The sequence below is a fragment of the Helobdella robusta genome (assembly GCF_000326865.2).
Source record: "Helobdella robusta unplaced genomic scaffold HELROscaffold_13, whole genome shotgun sequence".
Taxonomy (NCBI): Eukaryota; Metazoa; Annelida; class Clitellata; order Rhynchobdellida; family Glossiphoniidae; genus Helobdella; species Helobdella robusta.
The window spans coordinates 2263588-2288819 of NW_008703718.1; the positions used below are offsets into that span (position 1 = coordinate 2263588).

At 32.4% G+C, this 25232-nt stretch overlaps 5 protein-coding genes across 5 annotated transcripts; 4 read left to right on the plus strand and 1 right to left on the minus strand.

Moving 5' to 3' along the window:
- Window positions 1-3685: 3685 nt before the first annotated feature.
- On the plus strand, window positions 3686-5210 carry HELRODRAFT_73845 (hypothetical protein; the record flags this gene model as incomplete). Its single annotated transcript, XM_009014239.1, has 5 exons — window positions 3686-3939; window positions 4070-4181; window positions 4638-4682; window positions 4844-4918; window positions 4989-5210. Coding segments are annotated over 5 exons (708 nt in total), but the record flags the coding sequence as incomplete, so codon positions are not given.
- Window positions 5211-7875: 2665 nt separating this feature from the next.
- On the plus strand, window positions 7876-8676 carry HELRODRAFT_168377 (hypothetical protein; the record flags this gene model as incomplete). Its single annotated transcript, XM_009014240.1, has 1 exon — window positions 7876-8676. One exon carries the CDS (start codon window positions 7876-7878, stop codon window positions 8674-8676), a length of 801 nt encoding a protein of 266 aa, XP_009012488.1.
- Window positions 8677-11562: 2886 nt separating this feature from the next.
- HELRODRAFT_156455 (hypothetical protein) lies at window positions 11563-15200 on the minus strand (the record flags this gene model as incomplete). The annotated part of the gene is made up of 8 exons (XM_009014241.1): window positions 11563-11670; window positions 11894-12028; window positions 12735-12886; window positions 13384-13455; window positions 13873-13977; window positions 14494-14724; window positions 14925-15059; window positions 15149-15200. 8 exons carry the CDS (start codon window positions 15198-15200, stop codon window positions 11563-11565), a joined length of 990 nt encoding a protein of 329 aa, XP_009012489.1.
- An 856-nt stretch (window positions 15201-16056) lies between these two features.
- On the plus strand, window positions 16057-16935 carry HELRODRAFT_168379 (hypothetical protein; the record flags this gene model as incomplete). Its single annotated transcript, XM_009014242.1, has 4 exons — window positions 16057-16177; window positions 16521-16595; window positions 16657-16700; window positions 16792-16935. 4 exons carry the CDS (start codon window positions 16057-16059, stop codon window positions 16933-16935), a joined length of 384 nt encoding a protein of 127 aa, XP_009012490.1.
- A 2956-nt stretch (window positions 16936-19891) lies between these two features.
- HELRODRAFT_168380 (hypothetical protein) lies at window positions 19892-23988 on the plus strand (the record flags this gene model as incomplete). The annotated part of the gene is made up of 13 exons (XM_009014243.1): window positions 19892-20011; window positions 20222-20375; window positions 20518-20710; window positions 21275-21348; window positions 21466-21559; window positions 21670-21804; window positions 21890-22346; window positions 22408-22625; window positions 22723-23061; window positions 23341-23432; window positions 23549-23613; window positions 23773-23815; window positions 23888-23988. The coding sequence occupies 13 exons, from the start codon at window positions 19892-19894 to the stop codon at window positions 23986-23988; spliced, it is 2085 nt and encodes a 694-aa protein (XP_009012491.1).
- Between the last annotated feature and the right edge of the window lie 1244 nt (window positions 23989-25232).

Consider the following 25232-nt stretch of genomic DNA (forward strand, 5'->3'; position numbering starts at 1 on the left):
GAACATATGAATGAACATAGATTTAACGTCTGAATTAAAAATAAACGAATTAATGAACAGAAAATTATTACGAAGTTTATAAATATTTGTAAAAAAAATCATAATAGTAATAAGAAGAAAAAGACAATAATAAAAATAATAATAATAATATATCATATTTTAAATCGTTTGAACGGGAAAAATTGAAACGAGCATCTACTGAATAAAAATGATTTGCGATCGGCCAAATGATCTAATAAAGCAATTAAAGAGATGGCCATTATGAGAGAATTTGAATGACCACATGAATATATTTTATAACTTTCAAGCTTGATTCCATCCATTCACATTATGGTCATTAACTATTTCTTCATTGTTCTATATTCTTGTTGTTGCTGCTGCTACTACTGCTGAAAACCTCTTGAGTGTTTGTGGAGTTAGGGGTGTGTGATATTTTAACTATCATTCACCAAGTTTACTATAAAAAATTTCTTCCAGAACATTATTCTCTCCGACTGGAAAAAGAGGCAAAACAAGTGTTATCACATTTCAGTGGATGGAAATGCTTGGAGCCATCTCTCAAATGCCTCATTCCCCAAAGTCAGCTAGCACACATTTTATCTTCTACTTTTCATAACGGCAAAAAATCTTTTGAAATACAAAAATGAGGAATTTTTCTGGGTTATCAATTTTTCAAATCTAAGAAAAAATTTCTGTACAAAAGATTCAAACCATAATATTTTACTTATTTTATTTTACTTCATTATTTTACTTGTTTGTCCAAAACATTGATGAAACTGCTTAGAATATTGTCATTTTCATTTTGACTAGTAACATCCATTGAACCAATGTAACAACATGCCTACATTTTTGTGTTGTAACAACTTGAATACATTTGTGTATTGTAACAACTTTAGTACATTTTTGTAGTGTAAAAACTTGAATACACTTTTGTATTGTAACAACTCGAATAAACTTTTGTATTGTAACAGCTTGAATACATTTTGGTAAGCTACGAACTGGCGAACATTGAAGAGAGCAAGAAAACATAACGCATGCGCAACCTGTTATCGTAATTTTAATCGCGTATTAATCCGGCCTAATGGAGCGAGTTATTGAAACCACATTACGCCTATAGAGCTCGTTCATTTGGCGCGCAATCGAATGCGCATTTTTCATATTTGCGCGCGAGAAACGGTGTTTTTATTATACGAGGTAGATAACTGCGAGCCTGCCGCTAATTTAACGCTTGATGGAGACGTTGGAATAATTTGCATGAGGTGTTGCGGCACCTTGAGGCTGATGTCTCTGTGGCTGTCGTGACGTACCTCGTGTGGCTATCGTAACGTGCCTCGTGTGGCTGTCGTAACGTTCGTCGTGTGTCTGCCTGGTTGCTCCGTCGAGTTGTTGTTGATGAGTTGCGGCATTGTTATTGCTGCTTTCAATGTTGAAGTTGCCAGTTTATGACACTGTTGATGTATAACGCTTGGTGGTTTTCCTTTTTGTCCTGGTTTGTTAATTATAGATAGGCTAAAATATTTGGGTGGGTTTATAAATGTGAATGAATAATTTTTCAACAGATAATCAAATATTACAGCGTACTCATACATTCTTCTGTTGAATTTAATTATAGATTATTAATTATTATTTAATTATAAATCAAATACAACATTGCAAACATTTGCATAATAGTCTTTAAATTTTTTAGTTTCGTTTAGTTACATTTGATCTTCACATTTATTTTATTTCAAATTTTATCGTTCAACCACTTTTTAGTTTATCTATTCATTCCAGCGTTGGTTTCATATGATTTGGACTATTAAACGCAATTGTTTTTCACGCATGCTTCTTAATGTTGGCGCGAAACGTAACGCTACGCTATAAAAATGAAATATTCTTTCTTGCCACCAAGCAAAGAAACGATATCCACTTGTTTTATTTTTCCTTCCTTTGTATATGCATCCACACGTATATTATTTTATATTTTTCGTTTTTTATTTCTCCTATCTTCTTCTTTTTTATGTTGTTATTTCACATTTTTTGCCACGCCAAGCAGGGCGTGAAATTGGTTTGTCATCTTCGCCAAAATATACTTTGTCATAAAATGCGCCCAAAACGTTAAGGATTTTGCTGGGCCAAAGAAAACGTATCGTAACGTAAGTCGTTTAATAAATTTGAGTTGGGAGATTGCGGCTTGTTTGTTAATGTTCCTCTCTTTCGCTTGTCTCCGCTGAGATTATTTCGCTCGAATTGAAAAAATTTGCTTTGCTTAGTTAGTTGAAGGTTCATTTTAGCACGATAATAAATTAAAAAATTTTCCACAAAGTACGTTGTTTTTTAAAAGAAAAAAACCAAAATTTAATCCACGAAACGAATTTCAAAATTGAATGAGTGCACTAATCGGTCTAGCCAAAGTAATAGCAAGCTAAATGAAATCGAAATAATTCTATAAAAAGAACCCTTTTTTAACCATGAACAAAAACATAAAATATAGAAAGAGAGAAAAGATATTTTAATCCATTTTAATTGTTATTGTAGCTGGGTATGTGTAAAAACGGTCAACTTGATGGATGGGTTATTTTGACTGTCGTCTTTCCCGTAGCAGAAAAAAACTGTCCATCTGCATTCCATTTCTTCTTTTTATATTGTTTGCTGTGTGCTGCAACTATATTCTGTAGTTTTTTCATTTATATGTGTTATTTGTAATTTATTTGTTTGTTTATTCAGTTTATAAATTATTTTTAAACATTACAGGCTGGGCATGTGTTTGCGTGTTCGGATGTTATTACTACATAAGTTATTGTTCTTGCAGCCTTCTTTCAACAAAACGTGTCTACCTCGCATGTCTTTTCATTATAAACCAAATTAATCCTTTTAAACGAATATGTTAATAAAACGAAAGACACACCTAAAAATAAAGAGATTATTTTTTGGAAAATCTAAAATTATAGTCGACTAAATAATTCTTAATTGTCTCGTTATATATTTTATGACAAATTAGTTTTATATTTTTTTAATTATTGTACATCGAACGTGAGAGCTTGTCTCTAATTGCTATAATCGCCTCTTTAAAACCCACATACATCAGGCAGAATGAGCTGGCACAATGTGAAAAATTGATTAAGAGGGAAGAAGAGGGCGCTGAAAAGAAGAAGAAATTGCTTATTTACGATTGCATTCTCACTACAATTCTTTTTTATAACCGTTGTTTTCCTAAGCCAACATCGGCAGTAAATTATTTTTATCCTTATTTCTTTTCCTTCCTATCGGGGTTCTCGATATTTGTTTTAATGTGAGTTTTACATCCGAACAATTAAATTATCTTCTAGATTTTTGAAATAATTTACAATTTTTAGGGAGGGAAGATAGTTTACGATGTCTCCTAACGCTTGAGAAATATCACAAATCACCTTCTACACTTTACCTTTTTTCAATCTCTATGGTCTTTTAGTATTTTTATATTGCGCCAATTTCTTTCATTGCGAATTTTTCATTGCTGATTTTCATTTCAAGATGTCCGTTCGGCCATATACAAAACGTCAGCAGTAAAATATTTAAATAAAAATTTTAGAGAATGGAAGAAGATGATTACGCAGTGGCTTTGAGATTACAGCAACAGTTTGATTCTGAATATCAACGGGATTCCTTAAAAAACAATGCAGGGACAGCTTCGGGAACCCACAATTCAAGAATTTCTTCACCGAGTATGTTCTCCCGCAAAAATGAAATTGATGATTTCAATTTAGCTCTACAGCTCCAAGAAATAGAAAATGATGCAAACGAAGTAGTTTTTTGTGGTCAATCCGAGAACAAGAATAAAAGCAGCAACTTGGCTGACGTTTCTTGGGAACTGGTCGATCCCAATCCCGATGTCTTCAGCCTTTTTGTGGAGTTTGACAAAAAATTTTTTTGGGGAAAGCTTGCAAGTGTTGAAGTTATTTGGAGTACTCGCATGACACTGTATGCACTTTTCAATTTTTAATCAAGTTTTATAGAGATTTTTTAATTGATTATTATTATTAATTATTGTAGTAATGTAGCAAGACTTGTTACTAACAATTTCTCTTAATTTATTGCTTTGTTCTTCTAGGTGTGCCGGTGTTTGCGAGTACCATGGCAAACGAAGTGGTGCTTGTTGCATTAAACTGAGTGAGCCACTGTTGAAGTTAAGACCAAGGAAGGATTTGGTAGAGACTCTTCTGGTTTGCTGACTTTTTGATAGACATTTAATAAAAAAAAAATAAATTTGTTTAATTCATTGTGAATCAGGATGCCTCTTGGTTTATTTTACTTTTTCATAGAATCTTTTATTTGTATATTTGCAATCATTCAGAATTTTTGTGATTCTCAATCAATCATTTTAACAACTCTGAGAGAAAATTTAATCCTAAATGAAATGAAAATAAGGAGGTGTGAATTATTAAAATTATATAATAATAACATATGACATCCTCAAATTGAACGTTGGTTCAAACTGTATTGTCATTAGATAAGGCAGCCGTATTCTTAGGTTTTTATAAAGTAGTAGTTTGTGTCATCAACTTTTTAAAAATTTTATTGCTTTTTATTATTGTGGTTTGAATAAAGTTAAATTTTTAATTAAAATACTTCCACATCTGTTTCATTATATTTTTGTAATGTTCCACTAATTCAAACAGCATGAAATGATACATGCCTATCTCTTCCTAACCAACAATGATAGAGTGGGTAAATTTTTTCAAGTTATAGTCTTATTATTGTTTTATTAACTTTCTATGCATCTGCATTAGCTTATTTTCAATTTATAATTCAGTACATAAGATTTTTGATTATAAAATGTTATTGACTAAACTGATGGAACATTTAATTATTTTTCTACTGTCAGGATCGAGATGGACATGGTCCTAATTTCAAAAGTCACATGTACAGACTTAACAAAGAAACTGGACTCAACATAACTGTTATTATAAATACATTTAATGTAATTCCATAGCTGATATTGAGTCATAACTTTGCATTATATTTGACAGATCTACCACAGTTTTCATGATGAAGTTGCATTGTACCAGCAGCATTGGTGGCGCTGTGATGGACCCTGCCGAACCAAGCAACCATTTTATGGTTATGTCAAGAGGTCAATGAATCGGGCACCCTCCTCAAATGACACGTGGTGGTCATCTCATCAAGCAACTTGTGGGGGTACGTTCACAAAAATTAAAGAACCAGAAAATTTAGCAACTAAAAAAGGACAGACATCTTCTACTTCTGGCAAACAAGTTTCCATCAACAACAGTTTCAAAGATTCTAACCTTAAAACCAGCAAAGCTCCTATTAGCAACAATTTTCCAACTCCAAAGCCTAATACTAACATATCTACGTTTTCTAAAATCAATGATAAAGAGGCAAATGATGATGAAATGAATAGTTTCTTGTTCAAGTCTGCAACTGGTGATGCTGCAAACAAATCCACTGGTGTTGAGAATGCTGCTCCCACAACCTCAACTGCTTACTTCACTGGGTCTGGTTACAAATTGGGCAGTTCTTCTTCTGTTTCTTCAATGTCTAAAGTTCTCAAAGAGCTTCATGAAGAAAGTTTGACAAACAGGAATAATAAAGTATTAACTGAAAGTATTACAACTAACAAATATAATTCTGAAAGCAATTTTCATAGAGATGAAGATAGTATAAGTAAAAAGCAACAAAATAAAGAAAAAACTGAACCAAAAGTCTTAAAACAAAATAACTATACAACGCTTGAAAAGTTTTTCACTGTCAAAACAAATACATTAGGTAGTTCTTCCAATCAAAAATCTTCAGCTATAGTAATAACTGACAAGACCAGAGACAAAAAGTCTATTTTATCAGATGCAAGTTTAGAGGTTGGTGCAATAGTATGGATACCCAATTTCATTTCGGTCTCCAATCACAAACACTATAAAAGTAAATATGCCAGTTACTTTGATTATCCTAACAAAGTCAGTGAATTAAGTTTTAATGAATTGAAAAGAAAATATAATGACTGTGATTGTGGCACTCTTGTTAAAAAGTCTGGTAGGTTTGATCAACCTTTGAAAAATAAATCACTCAACACTGACGATTCTAGTGGGTGCAACAATAATATTTATGTTGAAACTGCTGACGACGGTGTTAAAATTAATGATGAAACCAAAATGGATGATGATGATAATGAGATGTGTGCCTTTGCTTCTAAATGTGAAGAAGAACACTTGAGTAGCCAAAGTGATTCAGTGCAACCAAAATGTGTTTCTAACATGGGTGATGAAAAAAGTTTTGATAGCCCTGAACGTGTAAGAAAACTTCTGGTTTCCTCATCTCCAATCACTTCACCATGTTTTTCACCAATGAAATTACCAAGTGAAAATGTTTCAAGACAACCTAAATTTGAATCACCATCAACAAAGAAGTCACCAGTTTTTCAAAAATCAAAAATTACATTTTTGACAAAATCTCGCATGAGGATGTCAAAGGTGTCACCAATCACAGTCAAACCTTTCAAGATATGTCCAACTCTACCTTCTTCAAATACATTCCGCCCATCTTTTGGATCAATGGTTCATGGATCATCTCCATTAAATTCATGGTATTCCAACTTTCATGCTCACTATCTACCTCATAATTGGTCTAGGTATTCAAATAAGTGGTCTAAGTTCAGGAGTTTTAATTCACCATTTGCTTTCCCAAGATATCCATATTTTCCCGCTCACCAACGCTCATCTAAGTTTCAGATGCCATACTTAACGCCTTCATCTTCAAAAAATTTTTCCTTGTTTCGGCCTAAACAGTTCAGGTATCCACTTGGATACCACAATTCATTTGGATCATTCACATCCTCTCCACTGTTTCCATCTTATCCAAATTTTAGTTTGCTGGCTCGTTCTAAGGGAATGTCATTCTATCAAAACAATTTTGCAGCTGCTGCTCATAAATCTAAAAATTCCCCAACTCTTTATTTTAATTTGTCTTTACCTGTGTTTTGTTCTTCGCCCTCTCCTTCTGAATCATCATTGTGTCTGCTTTCCCCATCATCATCACCCGCATCTTCACGACCATCATCACCATCACCAGTTGGTTCTGGCCAGCCGTCAACGAGTGGACATGAGCAGTTGCTCTCTGAAGTCATCAAACAATCTTCCTCACTTAATTCATCAACATCTTGTGAACATCTGCGACCTACGGTTGAAAGTTTATTGTTAAACAATAAAGAGAACGGTGATAATGAAGATGAATATGTAAATGATGATGAGGATGATTACCCGTTATCATCTTCCATATTACTTCGTAGCCCAAGCGTGAAAGTTATGAAGTTTGTGTCATGTCCAGTCTGCAAGTTGGAATTCAAAATAGAACTCATAAACCATCATCTTGATGAGTGCTTGAAACTATAAATTTATAACCACGTTTGTTTATAATTTTTGTACAGTTTATAACAACGTTTTACTGGTACGTGTTTTTACCTTTGTATTCAATTTAATTTTTCAAATTTTATCGTGCTTTTTTTACTTTTTATCGCTTGCTTTTACATTGTTTTAAAAAAATTCATAGTTTTTGCAATTAGGCATGATTAAAATGTTAAAACGAGTGAAATTGGTATAGCGTATTTGGATTTTCTTTACGTGATTGTTGTATTATATCGCGGCGTTGAAGCCTAGCTAAATGCGATGGAAAAAAGTCATCTACTTTCGAAACGCCAACCTCGTGCTAATTCATGGCGTGACGCTCAAATTCATAAGAAGCGTCGGTTGTCATAGTGACGGCTGGTGACAACTGCATATAAAGTGATTCAGGTGTGATTTCGCAGTTAGCTTCATTAACATTGGTACAATTCGTTGGAGATATTAAAAAATGCTTACGTGAATAGAATGAAAATTTAGTAGAAAAAAACATCAACCGTGAAATATGACCTATTATAGCACCTGCAAGCAACTTAGTTTCGGGAGGACAAATTTCGGTAGACCTACCACGAAGAGTGATACAACGATGATAAATTATTCGAAAAACAGCACCGAAACAGAAAGTCTCAAAACTGTTAGAAGCAATAGTACCAAAAGGTCCCGACATTTCGATCATTTATTCACGACGAGGCTTTCAGATGGAAATATTTTCAAGATCACCGATGAAAAGACGTACAAAGAAGCGTTGAAATATCATTTTCACGGACAGAAAGGAGCTTACCGCAAGTTTAACAACCTTCTGAGTAAGTTAAAAGTTGCGACACCAACAGGAGGCGAGGTGGACATTATGATAAGGCTAGTTGACAGCTTGCGCGGAAGGAAAGACTTGATTGAACACTTGACAATACTACTTCCCAGTTTCTGCTCATTGGAAATGCAGAAGGATGCTTTAGTTTTAAAAGTTTGTAACCTACTTGATTCAACTTTTTATTGTTTTTTCACCAATCAATCAAACGTTTTAAACTGCATATTAATTTATCGTGCCAGATGTCGTCAGAACGTTGATCTATTTTTAAACTTTCTTGTCGTCAATTTGAAAGGTGAAATTATATTTTTAAAAACTTATCGATTTCAAACAAGTTCTTACTATACGGTAAACGCGGATAAGATGGTGCGCACCTTATGTTTCACGGCAAAGGAGAGACTAAGATTTGACAAAAGTGTTTCGTGGACGTGTCGCTCTGAAAAGTTTTGTAATGAGATGACTCTGAAGCAAAAATCTTTTAATGTTATGTCTGACCATTAAGATAAGGATGAAGTTATAGACGAACCGTGGTGATGATGGAAATGTTGACCAACATGGTACTTAAAATCAGTATTGAAACGCATATAATCATCATTAGATTAAAAATCGGAAAAATAAGATATAAAAAAAACAGTTAAATACATAATTTAACTGTTGCTAAAACAAATTTGAAGCAAAAAAACTACCTTCGACTATATTTTTTTCTAAAAATGTTTTTTAGTAGATTCAATTTAGTAGTTACAAATTTGGATGATGGTTTTTTGAACATTTACAAAAAATTTTTTTATTAAATATCACAACTCCGTATCGTTGCCTAATATGCAATATCTCCAACGAATGCGCGTCCAAAGCGCGATACATACGTCCTATAGCGTACATTCACACATGAAGACAACAATTTATTGGCTTGTCAAAAGGTCACACCTATCGTAAGTTACGCATTGCGAGTCAGAAATGTGAGAGGTGCCTAAATTTACTACAAATTTGTAATTTTTCCTTCACTTCCTCTTCAATAACTCATTTCTTCTTCTTTTTTAATCTGTCTATATCGAAATGTGTTGTGTGTGAACGTTTGCAAATAACTAATTGGCAACAAATCATAAATCTACCTTCATTCTGAATTAACGTTATCAAGAATATGGCGGAAAATTTTTATGATCGGTTGATGTATTATATGATGAAAAGTTACATTCAAAACTTGGCTTCAAATCGCCCGTTATAGAAAGAGATAGTTCATGTATTTGAATTGTTTGACTACCATTCATGAATATTCATACAGACTGAAGTTTTATTTGTCTTGGCATTGATAACAACCGTTGATAACAATGTCAATTTTTAAATTGATGAATATCTAAAAAAATCTTTGCTTTATGATTTACATTCAGGTAAAATTTGAACAAAACGTTCCGCTACTTTCGATTGTAAACATTTAATGAAGAAATCATCAGCTAGCACTTTCACTCTTAACATTGTATTTTTCCTAACTTTATTGGCCTGTGTAGGCACAAACATCATTCGAACTAAGATCCGTATGTAGGTAAATGCGTATATTTCCACAACGAATAAGCGATATCCAGTATGCCGTGCAACACTTGATCAAACTTTTAAAAAAAAACACACTTGGTTTTAAAGTTCTTATCAGCAACTCTCATTCAAAAACAGTGAAATAATCAGAGACAGTTAAGTATAATTATTCATACCGAGTGTGATCAGTGAAGTTGGTGCACGATGAAAATCTCTAATTCAGTTTTAAAAACATAAATCAAAACTATTCAAAGCATTTTTCGCACAGGTTAAACACACCGACCCAACAACGAAACGTTCCCGCACGTCCGTCAATTTGATCACAATTGAAAACTGGAGCAACCACAAAGCATAAGATGATGGATATTGCGCCAGCAAATGGAGTAATGAACGAACAATCAACAACATCCAGATGCAAATTATTAAAACACAATTCGTTTTTGTACTTATTTTGCTAACTTTTATTTATTTGTAGAGAAAAAATTGAATCAGCGGTTAAAATACGATAATTGGTGAAAATGCCATGCTCAACGTGAGCATACACGCAAGTCACACACACTTGCGCGCCGTCCAAAATAATATTATTCATAAATGTAACAAATGTTCACAAAATTTCAAGATAACGTGTGGATTGTTTGGTAGATCGATAGAAATAGTATTAGGTTTGTGAGTGCATACACTGGGTGAACACACACACAACGTTAATGAAACATTACAAGATATGTACATGCACAAATTAACGCAAGAGAAAATATTGTCTACAATGTTAGTCGTTTTACAATTTTTATTAATTAATTATGCGCACTCAGATAATTAAAACAGGAAAATACTCATTTAAATTTGGTCAAAAAATGTATCACATGTGCAGTGAAATGTGCATTACGTACAATACTACATATATTCGTCACTACATGCACACGCATACATATACACGCATACATGCACGCAAAACAATGACACATGTAAGCGTTGACTATAGACATGGACAATTTACAAACAAATTAGTCTACCGCCACAACCGAGCATTCTACGCACGTACATACATGAAAAATAAAAACTTTTAGGAAGGGAGGCAAATGTTAAAAAGCAGGCGTCGCGTGTGGTGAAAAAATAAATGATGAAGAATGACATTCAAGTGGGCTTCAAATGTGAAGGCTGGATGGAGGTTCGTTTACAAAATTATTTGAACAGTTCAAGTAAAAAGACTTTAATTGAAAACTGTTTGCAAAAAAAATGTTTGTGTTTCATGCAGCGCCTCGTCACATAGCACGCACATACTGGTCGAGTAGGAATACAAAACAAACTGACAAGTAGGAACTGCTGAAGTTAACATTAAAATTGCACAAGTTACACATTTCAAAATTTACAAAAAATAAAAAAAAAACTATTAAAAAAATCACTACTGAAAATAAATATATGAAATACATGAATGAAACAATGAAACAAGTTAGTTGAATTTTAACGGGATGGCTGAAGTTAAGATGAAGACAGACATAACATAAATAACCAACCAGTCATCAGCATCATTATATGCACAATTTATATAGCCGTGAATTAAAGAACAAATAAAAAAATTAACAAACAAACAAATATTACAAAATGTTGATAAAGAAACAAGAAAAGCGTCACTGTATAGAATAATAACCCGCACGTCTGACTAACATGAACTGATTGAATGGACAAATTAACTGCTTTCATCATCATAATATTGAATGAATTTACATGGGTAGGACAATGAATGAGACGAAAAATGAAAAACGAATAATAAAATCTGATTATAATTATAAGTATGTGAGAGTGTGGGAACCTAATGCGCATAATTAATGTTAAAAATAAAGATGGTGAGGAAAGAAGGAAGAATTATTATCTCTTCTTTCCTGGTAGGTCTTTGTCTTTCATTGGGGTGGTCGGTCGGCCAGAGTTCAAGCCAGAATATTGATACTTCGTCTTTTTTTCTGACGGCTTCAAAATCTTAAATTTTCAAAAATATATTTGATCATATTATCATATTGATTTATTACGTCGCATACATACCGTCCGAGAAAAAACAATAAAATTCCCAAAATAGCTCTCTAAAGCGTAAAACTAATTCCATCATTAAATTAATTACTGCTCATTAAAATACCCAATTACTGCTTGTGAGTGACATCATTACTTAATAGCAAAGTGAAAAATTTGATAGTTATGAATGTACCTGGAAAGCACACATGAGAGATTCATCGACAGACATCATTCCACCAGCGTTGTCGAACTCACCACAGTAGTTCGGGGCGGAAAATAACGTTACAAGTTGTCGTTTGGCAAAAAATTCATAACCATCCTCTACAACCTAATATTAATAAATTTGAAGCTGTAAGCCATAGAAGGTACGAAACTATGATGCTGAGAGCTTAGTTGTGCAAATAAAAAAATAATCTTAACAATAAATCAGATGAACGTTATCAGTTTTTATCTAACTTAAGTATTCTGTGAGGTTAAAATTATTTAACAATGTTTATAGTTTCCGAGCATTAACACTTTTTATTTAAATATTTGCAATTACAATGTTCAATTTTTCATCAGCTGTCTTCACAGATATTTCTAAAGCAACATCTTTGCCACTCATCATAAATCAAATAGATGTACATGAAATCTTATGAAGAAACTTTATAAAATAGTACAAAATACTTTGATAAAAATGTTCTGCTCATTATTAATGCATCTTTAAAAAATGCAGAACTTCTTAAAAACTATTCCTTATATAGTGGTACATAGATATTTAGATGCGTAGTAATCAAGTTTTGCAAGCACAGCATTCAGAACATGCCAGAACACAAGAAGAGCTGTATGAAAGAAGAACTTTATTTCTCCTTAACTAGTTCGCCAAATCATGCATACAGCCATCCAGTCACATGAACCTGACTTCACACAACTTCACACAACTTCACACAACATCACACAACTTCACATAACTCCACACAACTTCACACAACTTCAAACAACATCACAAAACTTCACACAACTTCACACAACATTTTTCCTACCAAACAACGAACCTGGTGCGCCCTACAGATAAGATCAAGATCGTGTCTGTTAAGGAACTTAGTAACAACATCTGCGCCAAACGTAAAGGACACCCCCCGATCATTCTCCCCCCAACCTTGGATGTCTTTGTCGGGGTCAGACCAGAGAAGATCACATAATAGACCTGCTCAGCAGATGCCACGAGGTAATGCAATTTAAAATATAAATATTTTTTGTATAAAAACTATATATCATTTAAAGCATCAGAAAATATGTCGAAATAAATGCGATATCAAACAAATGTGTAAATAAATGAATTTACTTAAATTCACATATACAGTTAAATGAAAAAGTAACATTCTAAATTCAGCTCACCAAATTAGATCATAACAATTAAAAACTAATACAAATGTATGATTATACAGTAAGGTTGAACAATAAATCGAGTATGCAAACCAAACAAGAAACTGGTCAATTAAGCCCTCAATCAATTTAATGACCAAACAAAAAGTCCATAAAACAAAATAACGAAAAAACTAAACAACTGAATTAATAGCCAAACATCTGTCAAACAACCTACAAGACAGACAACTAACAAACCAACCAATGAACAACAGATCAATCTACCTCAGCCAACCAATCAACTGATCAACAAATCAGTCAACCAACCAACCAACTGACCAGTATCAGGGACATCTGTGGGCCTCATGATTCTACGAATTTGTTCCATGGATTGTAAGTCTGGTGAGAGACCTAAGAGAAGAGAATTTACACACACTTTTGAAATAAAATATCTTGATAATTATCAAAATATTTTAATTATTATTATTATAAAAATTATAATTCATATTCAAAGTAGTGCTAGCAGCAGGTGTTTGACAAAAATAAAACACATTTATTCACCACAGATTTTAAACTTAGTTTTGCCCTACTTAAACCAACAAAATAAACGTTTCTAAACAAAAATTTTCACAAAAAAAATATATATAAGAATCCACCAAACAGGATACATTTAAGTTATACAGTCAATTAACTGCTATTAAAACTAAATTTTGACATCAATAACATCAGAAACTATTAAACTAAATGCAACTCACACTGTCAAACTATGCATTTTCATCAGGAAAAATGAAAATAAAATCATTTAAAATGACCAAAAAAGAGAACCACCTCCATGACAACAAAATATTTTCTCGTCAATGATGGCAGCAACTGGAAGGCAATTGAAACAATCTGTGAATGTCTTCCACAGCCTTATGTTGAATCTACGTTTGCCTACAACAATATATCACCACAATATATCAACATGATATATCATCACAATATATCATTAAAATATATCATTACAATAGATGATTACAATACATACGTTATAACAAAACACCACCCAAATATATCATCATAATATCAATTCAATAGCCAACCTGAACAAAATTTAATGTTACTGAAACAATTATTTCATTGGAAAATGCTTAAAAATGCTAATTATGAAATAATGATTATCTATTAGACCCTGATATCTTTGTGAAAAAAATCTTATTTTCAATTATTACAGTTGAAAAATTTAGTTTTATTTGGTTTATTTTAATTGAATAAATTCAGCATGGAAAGTCCTCAACCAAAAAATGTTCAATGTATGTATTAAGACTTAAACTTAATGAATGAACTTAAAATCAAAAACTAGCATGTTTATTCATAAAGTCATCTAGATTTTTTAGCGCATTAGTGATAAAATTAGTTCGTTCAATAACAATCAACAACGACAACATAATTATATCAAAAAATACAAACATTCATCATAAAACCCGTAAATGCGATTGATGCTGGCACATTCATGATTCCCTCTTAGTAAGAAAAAATTCTCAGGGTGTTTTATCTTGTAGGCCAGTAATAAGCAAATAGTTTCTAATGATTGTTTGCCTCTATCGACATAATCCCCAAGGAAGAGATAGTTGGACTCTGGAGGAAAACCACCATACTCAAACAACCTTAACAAGTCTGTGTATTGCCCATGAATGTCTCCTGCAAACAAAACGTTTACGAATTGAAATCAAAATATGCTTTACAATCTAACTAATCTATCTTTATCCTTATCATCTACATTCAAATTTAAACTTCTGGTCTAATCTGCTCATAATTTAACATTATTTTAGCCAAAAAAGTTGAAAAACAAATGAAAAACGTCTGAATCAAATAGAAAAAAAATTTATCTAATTAACTACCACAAATTTTTAATGGTGCTTCTAATTCTAAAAGTATGGGTTGGCTAAGAAATATTTCCCGGGACTTCAGACACAGTGATCTAATTTCTGCCTCATTCATTTGAACTGTCTTCAGTTTTCCGGTGGCACCCCGGACTGGGGGAGGAATAAAATTAGGTAAAAAAATAATTGGTTAATATCACACGAGTTGTAAAATTTCAAAATATGCTCCATTCATGTCAAACCTTCTAAGAGTCGCATAATCAGGCTATCCACATTTAATTCCGGGTCGGCCATTTTTTTGTAGATTAATTTTTAAATAAAAAGACGACCAACTTGGTTCTGGAGGAAAAGTAAATTGAAGTAATTATTTATTTAGTTGATTTATTTAGTTATTTATATCTAATATAAATTTTATACGAAAAACATAAAAAATTGATTTATATTAGACTCTGGCCTCACATATTAAACATTTGCCTGTACCGTCTGATGTTGTCAAAAAGTGTTTCTTTAGAAATTATTTTTCTGCTTCATTATTTTATATAAATACGATAGAAAAACAAATTATGTTACATTGTTGTTCTTGTACTACGAATTATTTGATGTCGACGTCATTGCAAACAAAAGATTCTATTTAAACGTTTAAATAATCTCTCTCCTATAAAATAACTATATTTTTTGTTGCTTTTATGCATCAACATTATATTGGATTATTTTACAGTTTTAAATATTAAACTTTGAAATGTTTTAATATTTTTTTATTGTTAAACAATGAATAAACAAGGGAAAAAAGTAATAGAACTTTCTAAACATAATTTACTTTTAAAAAATTGCCCAAGTTTTCGGTTACCATTAGTAACGTTCATTTAATTTCTTACAAGCACTTGCATTTTAATGTATATAATAATACGTTGTTTGTAATATATATAAATGTAATATATCAAAAACATAAAATTAATATGTTACTTATTTGAATGTAGTGTAATAATAAGCAAAGAAATGCTTGACATTTGAAAAAAATCTCAGTTGAATAAGTGATGCACAGAACACTTTGCGTACGTACACGTACATACAGTGTACAATTGCACATGTTCAATTCAACATAGTTAGAATCTAGTTATTATTATAGAAGTTATTTTATTACGTACAAAAAATGGACAATGAGCACTGGATTGATGAAGAAATAGAGAATCAAATGAACGAAATCAATATTTTGGAAAAGAATGAAGCGTTACTACGGCATGATCAACTCTCATTAGAAACTGAAAATTGCGGTATTAATGAAGAAAAAAGCCGATTTGGTATTTAATGATTATCTAAATAAGACTATTGTATAATTTTTTTGTCTTTTAATAGGTAGTTGTTACCTACCAGCTCATACATATCTTCTTTGACTTTGTTGTAACTTAACTTTCATGCCACTCAAAATACTATATATTTTCTTGTAAATTTCACCATAACCCTGTGTTTTTGGGGTTTCAGAGAGATTCGAACCAAGCCCATGTGCAATAACAACGACGCGAAACATGACTCTTTTACTGTCTGAGATTATGCGCCGATAATTCCAAAATAAATTTGAGTGAACAACTTTTACGGATGTCATACGTATATTGCCAGATTCTGAAATGAACGTGAATGTCGATGATTTCACAAAATCCATAAATGAATGTCAGTCAGCTATTGAAGATGAAGGTAATGTAACAAAATCATCTAACGAAATTTTTAGTCAATTTCTGAAATTTTTTTATTTCAGGATCTGAAAGTCAGACTAGCGAAAATGAAAGTTTATGTTCCAACGTTAGTTTGACCACTACAATATAATAATAAACCGCACACACACACACACACATACCATACATAAACACACACACACAACACACGTTTACAGATAATGAGAAATATTGAGAATGTCCTCAATGAATATACGTCGGTGTCGACATCTGACGATGCTCTAATTGAGAAGAGCATGAAACTTTTGAAAGAAATTCACGAAACAAGTCATTCTGATCATGTAGTGTTGGAAGTTTCTTGAATTATTTTCTTTTATAGTTATTTTAACGTTCCTACATTAAATAACAACTCATTTTAACATTTCTATTTTGTTCAATTGCAGTTGAATAAACTAACTAGGCGTTAAAATGAGTAAACGTTTCTTTGTTTTCTAGCATGCAAACGCAGATTTGCTTTCAATTTTGTATTTACTTGTGTAGTTTCATTTAAATTTTTGCGCCCCAAAGTCTCTCAAATAGGTACTAACATGCGCAGGCCTTACGACGCACGTTTGTACTGGTACGTTTGAACATCTGCCTGCACGCGGAACACCATGTCGTAGATAAATTGTACGGTAGATAGTCTTGCTATTTCAGCGAGAGAGCTGATTAAAATGAACGAATGAATTAAATGAAATAAATAATAAAAAATATTTGTTTGCAAATTACTTCAGATTAATATAGAAAAACCGAAAGAGCCAACCAGAGATATTGATAGCCATGTGAATATTCCATTGATGAAAAATGATCTCCTGTCTCATGAGACCATCGAAACATTTGATGAGTCCATCTTAGAACGAGCTAGAGTAATTTTATTAAAAACTATCTAATTTTTTCGTATTTCAATAATTTTTTTTATTTTTAAAATTCAATTTTTAATTTTTTTTGATGTTATGTAACGGATATTTTTTTACAACTCCATAACTTTGCAGATGGAGATGGAGCAAGAAATAGAGGCAAGAAACAGACAGATGCAACTGATGAAGGAACAATTGCAAGAAAATGATCTCCAGCTCCTTAGCAGGAAGAATTCATCGGCATCAAAGATACAAAAATTATTCAGAAGCTTTCTGGATTTTAAGTTATTTAGAGACAAACCCAGAAGAGATACATACAAAATGAAATTCAATTCTCACATTTCTGAAAGTTCAAAAAACAATGAGCAACATGTGAACCAGAACCATGTCGTTGTTTCTGAAAGAATTGATGGTTTCAGTATCAAACCATGCAATAATGCAGCGGCAAAAAAAGTTGAAAGTATTTTGAATGTTTCGACGACAAGACCAACAACATTTACAACGCTGTCATCAACTTCAACAACAACAACAACATCGTCAACAGTATCGATGTTGTCTTCAAAAAATCTTACGGCGGCATCATCAAATGTTTCAACAACAGCAGCAGAGCTAACAACAATCTCGCCACCAACCACAACATTATCACCACTTGCGTCAACAACATCAACAACTTCATCATCAATTTCAAATTCACTCAAACCTACCCATTCAAATATTTCATTAACTCAACAAAATTTATCAACTTCATCGTCATCTTCGACATCATCAGCATCATCAATGTTGACGTCATCAATAATACCATCATCTTCATCCTCATCATCATCTTCATCACCATTATCATTGTTAACGTCATCATTGCACTTGCATGCGTCTAAACTACCTCAAATGTTGCTCATGTCGACATCCAGAGGTTTTGATTTATTTTAATTAAATACTAAATGATAAATTTCATTTATAAAATTGATATCAATTGCAACAGTATTCTTTTTAATGTGAATAAATTTGATAGTTATACGTTTAACATCTAAAAAATTCATACATCTATTGGATTGGATTATAACATTTGCTTTCTGCATTTACATCACTACCACCTTCCTCATCAGCAACAACAGCAACTTCATCGTTAATGACACCAAATGATGACCAGCCAATCAAACATCAATCTTTTACAACAACATCCAGTTATCCATCTTCAAGAAGCATTCATCTCACCACTGCACAAATAACAACAACTGCTATTTTATATACAACATTATTTCAACAACAACATTCCATTTCAGCAACAACATCCATGGATCCAACAAAAATCATGATTCCAACAGCAACGATGACGGCAATAACAACGACAACATCTACAATTACAACAATATCATATACAAAGTCAAATACAGCAACAACAACAACAACAATCCCAGCGTTACCTACATTGTTTACGTTAGAATATTCACATACATCGGAACAGGATGCTAAAAATGAAATTGTCGTTGATGAGGACTTGAGAAAGAGAACAATTGAAAAGTTAAAAAATCTCTGGAAGCAAAATTTGATTGATTATTATGCTGAATCCGCTTCAAAAAATACATCTTCATATGCTAGGAATAATTTTTTGTCAAAAACATCAGCAGCTACATCATCTTCTTTTTCTCCAGTTTACATTCCGTGCCTTGCAAATGACCAATCAAAAGAAATTGATGAATCATGCATCTTGGAACATTCCGACGAAAGAAACTTGAAAACTGTGATTAAGTTTTGTGATTGAATGAATATTTAAAAGTTAAAAAGTAAAAGGTCAATTACACTTTTCCAAAGTTAAGAGGATTCAACAACACGCCACAAATATCGTATATGAATACATACTAAACGACGCATCACCCAAGAAGCATGTGGTAGGCTGGGATCTTTTAGTCATATTTGAACCCGGTTACTGCGAAGAAACGACGCATCACCCAAGAAGCATGTGGTAGGCTGGGATCTTTTAGTCATATTTGAACCCGGTTACTGCGAAAGAGCACCAGGCGACTTTAACCACTAGGCCATCATGCCGCCGAAAAAATGAATACATCTTTCGTTAGTTGGCGCGCCGAAAAAGTAGCAAGTCTGTCGCAGTGATCAGATTCGAATGCAAAAAGATGCCATACCATCATAAACTAAAGCGCACACATTTTTTCATTTTGTGCGTACGAACCAATAAATTTATAAAAAAAAGTGAAAAGCACGATTAACCAGAAAGGAAATGCCATTACAAAATATTTCAGTGATTGATTGGTTAAATATTTTAATATACAACAGTTAATATTTGATTTCGAGTGTACATGAACATTGCACGAAACATAAATTGCTTCGAGGTTTCGCATCTTTGCATGAACAGCCTGAATGAAAGTTATCATTTCAACTCTCTCTCCACTCTGTGTCCCAATTTGAAATGCCTGCAGATAACGAACAACAAGACTCTCACAACGATACGTGGCATCAATTCTTGCAGAAACCTTCAATTTCTGGATCTCTCTGTAAGTGGTCGAACATTCGCTCTGTTGTTGCCAAAGTTTCGGAGTCGGATGAAAAATATCCCACAATTTCCGACTCCGACACTCTATGGCTGCCAACACTTTACTCTCTTTTACCACTTATTTAAATTAAAGAAATAACCAAATTACGTTTTTTCTGACAAATTTTCTAACTTTTCCCATTTCAAATTTTCTATATTGATATTGCCAAAATGTTTATTCATTAAAAAAACTTTGTTACTATAAAGAATAACGCGATAGAATGGATGGACTTTGGTGGTATGGATAAATTATGTTATCTGGATCTCTCAAAGAACAATATTAGGAGGGTGCAAGAAGCCCTGAACGGTTGCACCAACATCATGTTCCTCAGTTTGGCATACAACAATATTGTTAAATTAAGTCTGTTGTTTGTTTTTTAAAATGAAGTTTCAATATTGATATTAGTTGTTGTTTTAATTGTTGTATTGTTATCGTTCTTGTTGTGAAAATTAATTAATTGATAATTAATAATATGAAGAAATAAATTAATTTACATTTTTAGAGTTTTTTAGAGTTCAGAATTTTATCAATGATTTTTTTACAGATGAACTAGGCAACCTTAGCAATCTTCAGTACCTGAACGCATCAAACAACCAACTCATCACATTGTCGGAATTCTCTCACTTGCACTCTCTCCAAATCATCAACATCTCTTCAAATTATTTATCCTCAATTGATAAGGTTCAATCGTGGAGGTCTCTCGGGAGGATGATAGCTGACAATAATGACATCTCAGATGTTCGCAGTTGATATTTTCGCCATTTGAAATTAAGTTAAACTCGATTTATTAATTTGGCTTTCATTAAATTTAAATGTTCATTCCGTGAAATGTAGATTGCAGTTATCCGCGATAACATCTTTTTAGTGGATGTTTCACTGGACAACAACAAATTAAATGACTTGCGTGCATTTGAAGCCTGGCTGCCGATGTTACGGTGCCTATCTGCTGCTAGAAACAGGCCAGTTTTTTAAATTACCTTTTTTGTGAATATAAAACTTTGTCGTGATGTTTTTTATTTAACAAGTTGTCACTTTAAACTACGTTAACAAATTAATTAGTATGTACTGTATTAATTGCTTGCTACCGTTTAATTATAATATTGATTTATTATTACGCATTTATTTAATAGAAGTTAGGCAGAAATTCATCTTACACGCCAGGCCAAATGGAATATTTGTTACAAAAATTTTAAAAATTACTGTTCACAATGAGTTTTTCTTATTAATAATTGTTCTCTAATACCAACTCGATAAAACAGGATAGCAAAATGTGGGAGTTTCATTGCTTGCTTGAATTTAACATCTTTAAATATCTCGTGCAATCACATCGAGGGTTTGAATACTGTTTTAAAAAAAACATATAATTACTTTTCAATCATTAACTTTGTTGAATATTTAAAATTTAAAATAATACGCAAAACGCCAATTTGGATTCAAAACGTTGTCACAGATGTATCTACGGTAATTAATTCGTTGAAAGGGAATGACAGTTTAAGATTGTTGGACGTTTCCAACAATCCATGCACATGCATTGCTAACTACAAGTTTGTTTGGTTTCGGTTTTATGATTTTGGTCCTTAAATAAATGACTAATATGCTTATTTATTTATTTAAATTTTAACAAAAGCAGAAAAAAATGTTTTTTTCTCAACAGAAATTTGCTAAGTAGCGCACTGCCCTGTTTGGGCCACGATCGAAATAATCGTACATCTCACATGGATCAGTCGGAACTGTCGTTGGTGAAGGATTATTATGAATGTTACGAAAAATTTTCAGCCTTTTTCGAAAAGTTTGTTTCATTTGAATTTGTAAAATTACAAATTACTTACAAACGATTCATATTTTTGGTAATTTTTAATAAACTGAAATTTCAGCCAATCAGACCTTGCCTTTTGTGAGAGATTAACAATGTTTAAAAATGTGGCAAGCGAGTTTCGTGACTCGGCCGTTGCGTTAAAAAAATTTTACGAGAAAGATGTTGATGCAGATGGTTTGATGCCGTGTTGGTCACCAAAACATATCATACCAGTATCATGTCAGACAGTTGACGGCACGACATTATCAACAACAGCATCAACAGCACCTACATTAATGGAGATGACATCAACAAGTTCAACATTGATGTATTCATGCATGAAAACTACATCAAATATTTCCGAAGCGTCATTCAATAATTTTTCGTTATCTTCTGCATCTGTTACAAATAAATCAGAGACAAGCACAAAACAACTAACTGGCACCAGCGCTACGCAATCATCATCTTTGTCGCCACCAACATGTAAAATAATTTCTCAACCAAATAACGATCACATTGCCGTTGTTAAAATTCAGGTAATCTCTTCATCGTACATCATGCGTTATTTTTTATGTTTTGTTTGATTAATTCATTCAGAGTCTCTGGAGGGGTTATTCAGTGAGGAAAAAGATGCGAATGATTAGAAGCGATCTACAAATTGATGACGATGATGATGGTGGTGGTGGAGGAGTTTTCATGAAACATTTGACAGCAGATGATCATTTTTATAATGAAAATGAAGACGGTGATGACCTCGATCTAGCATTCCACAAATATTTGAATGAGACTTCTAAACAAAAAAATGACAGCAACAGGTGAAAAGCGTAGGATAGCGCATTCAGTTATACTCAGAAAATTCTTTTTGTTTTTTTTCTTATTTCAAGCTATATTTGTTGAAAAAAAACTTTTCAGAATTTTTAAAGATTATGAACAATACAAACAAGCATGGATTGACTCAGAAAACTCATTTGAAACCGGTGAATCAAATGATTTCGATTGGTCTAACCGTCATCATGACATCAACAAAAATAGAAAAGTTGACAGCGATATTCTTCTGCTATCACCTCACTCGCTACATTTAAGAGGAGTAAAATCTCCGCCCTCGTTTTCGTCGCCACCACCACCAGCGGGAAACAATCAACCATCTTCAAGAAGTCAGAGGTCCTCCAACGATAGCAGGATTTCGTTTGCGGGATCAAGAAGGGTCAGGACCAATAGATTGGTGAAAAATGAAGAAGCTGCTAATGAATGGTTTCGTCTTAATTTTAGCAAATAGTGGAATAAAATAAACTCAATCATTTTTAATTCTCTGCCACCGAAAACGTATTCAGTTGGAAATTGCGACGAGCCATTTTTTAATTTACAAACAAATGGATTGTTTTTTCAGATCTTTTTAGCGAATGCCGTTGACTTTGAATAATTAATACGAGTTTACCTAATTAACACATCTTTTTAGCGAATGCCGTTGACTTTGAATAATTAATACGAGTTTACCTAATTAACACAAGTTATTTATTCGCTATTACTCAGGGGATTCAACAACGAAAGATCGAAAGAATTGTTTCTCAAACGACTGCGCAAATTAGAAAAACCTGTCAACCGAAAAAGATTTGAACTCAAAGGTTTAATAAATATCAACAAAAAATAGCTACTTGATCATATTTTTGACTCAATTAATTCATCAAATTTTACCGATATTCATTAATGTTAAACTAAAAATTAATTTAAAATGCAAAAGGCCACAGGAGTAGCGAGGTGATGCACTACACATCATTCCCGATCATCGTTCAAACGCCCGACAGAGTTAGAAATTGAAATGCCGTCGCATTTTTAATATGTTTTTGTAACATTAATTTTAACAGGTTTTAGACCTGCAACCATCATTATTATTCATTCTTTTGTTGCTTTTAATTATTTTTTTCATTATTTCATAAATTTATATGTTATTTATTTATTTTTCAGTCAAGCGCATCGAGTTCTCCAGCTGAAAAAAGTAAACCTTCAAGTAACTTGATTGATTTTATTGTAAGGAGTGATTATTTAAAAAGGTTTCAATATTTTTTTAAATGTTACACAGTTCAGAAGTTACCCTACATAATTGACGCTTCTCAGAGGAATACAAATTTCAATAAAAGGAGTCGCTCAAACTCAAATAGAGAAAAAACCGTTTTCAAATAACTTTAATCTATATGTTATTTTTCAAAATAAAATTGTTGTAAAATTAAATAAAATGATTGTAAAAGTACTTTTAGTTGATTTTTTCACTCGAGAAAAAATACTGTTCACTTACAGGATACTCAATTTCAGGATAGATATATTATAGATAAAGAATTTTAATATTTATTGGCCACTATTTATTTTTAATAACATTTTCTATGGTGTGATGACTTCATTCCAACTGTAAAATCATGGATATATATATATCCATGTGTAAAATTATTTTTCTTCATAGGCCTTAAGAAGGGTGTAAGTGAAAATGTTAGTAACAACGCGATAATAATACTTATTCTGAATTTTTATAATTAATATATACATGATGTAACTAGAATCCATGTATAAAAAAAATTAATAAAAAGCATTATGGCAAATCCAACCAGCCAATCAAAAAGTTTTGAAGGCTTACGTTGAAGTCAATTTAGTTTGTTGGAGTTGTTTGCGAAATCAGTGTTTTAATGTTTAATATACATGAACATGAAAAAAAACTTTTCACGGATGTGAATGATTGAAATGATAACGATGTATGGTCATTGTTTGAAGCTGAGAAAACGATGAAATTAAATGAGGCATTTATAAGTTGCTTGCGTCAAAGTGCCTGATCTAATTTTTTAAAGGTAAGCTTCTTTCAGATTCACCTGATCGTGATACAGTTTTTCGCGACAAAGTTTAGCAAGAGATACGTTGGTGAAAATGGAACAAAAGGGTGCAACACCGTCTGAGAACAAGATGAGGCTGTGATTACATGGCCTGAAATTGTAAATCTGATATTAGATGACTTTCGGAAAATTGCCATTCGATTCCCGATGGGGTCGCTATCTACAGATGAGATTAGTCGGTTTTGACATCTGATATATGATTACAATTAACAGGCGTACATGGGTATATATATATATATATATATATATATATATATATATATATATATATTGTAATATATTTTTAATGTATAATTATTATATATATTATATATATATATATATATATATATATATATATATATATATATATATATATTAGAGCCCTAAGTAGAAAAGATTTCTCTAAACCGCAACCAACTGCATCCGCAGAGTTCACGTACACAACCGCTCGCATCCGTACCGCATCCGCACCGCACCGGCGAAAAGACAACCTAGGCCGTCTTAATCTCATGTTTAAAATTAGAAGGTAGCAACACTAGGAGGCAATCTATTTACAATATAATTATA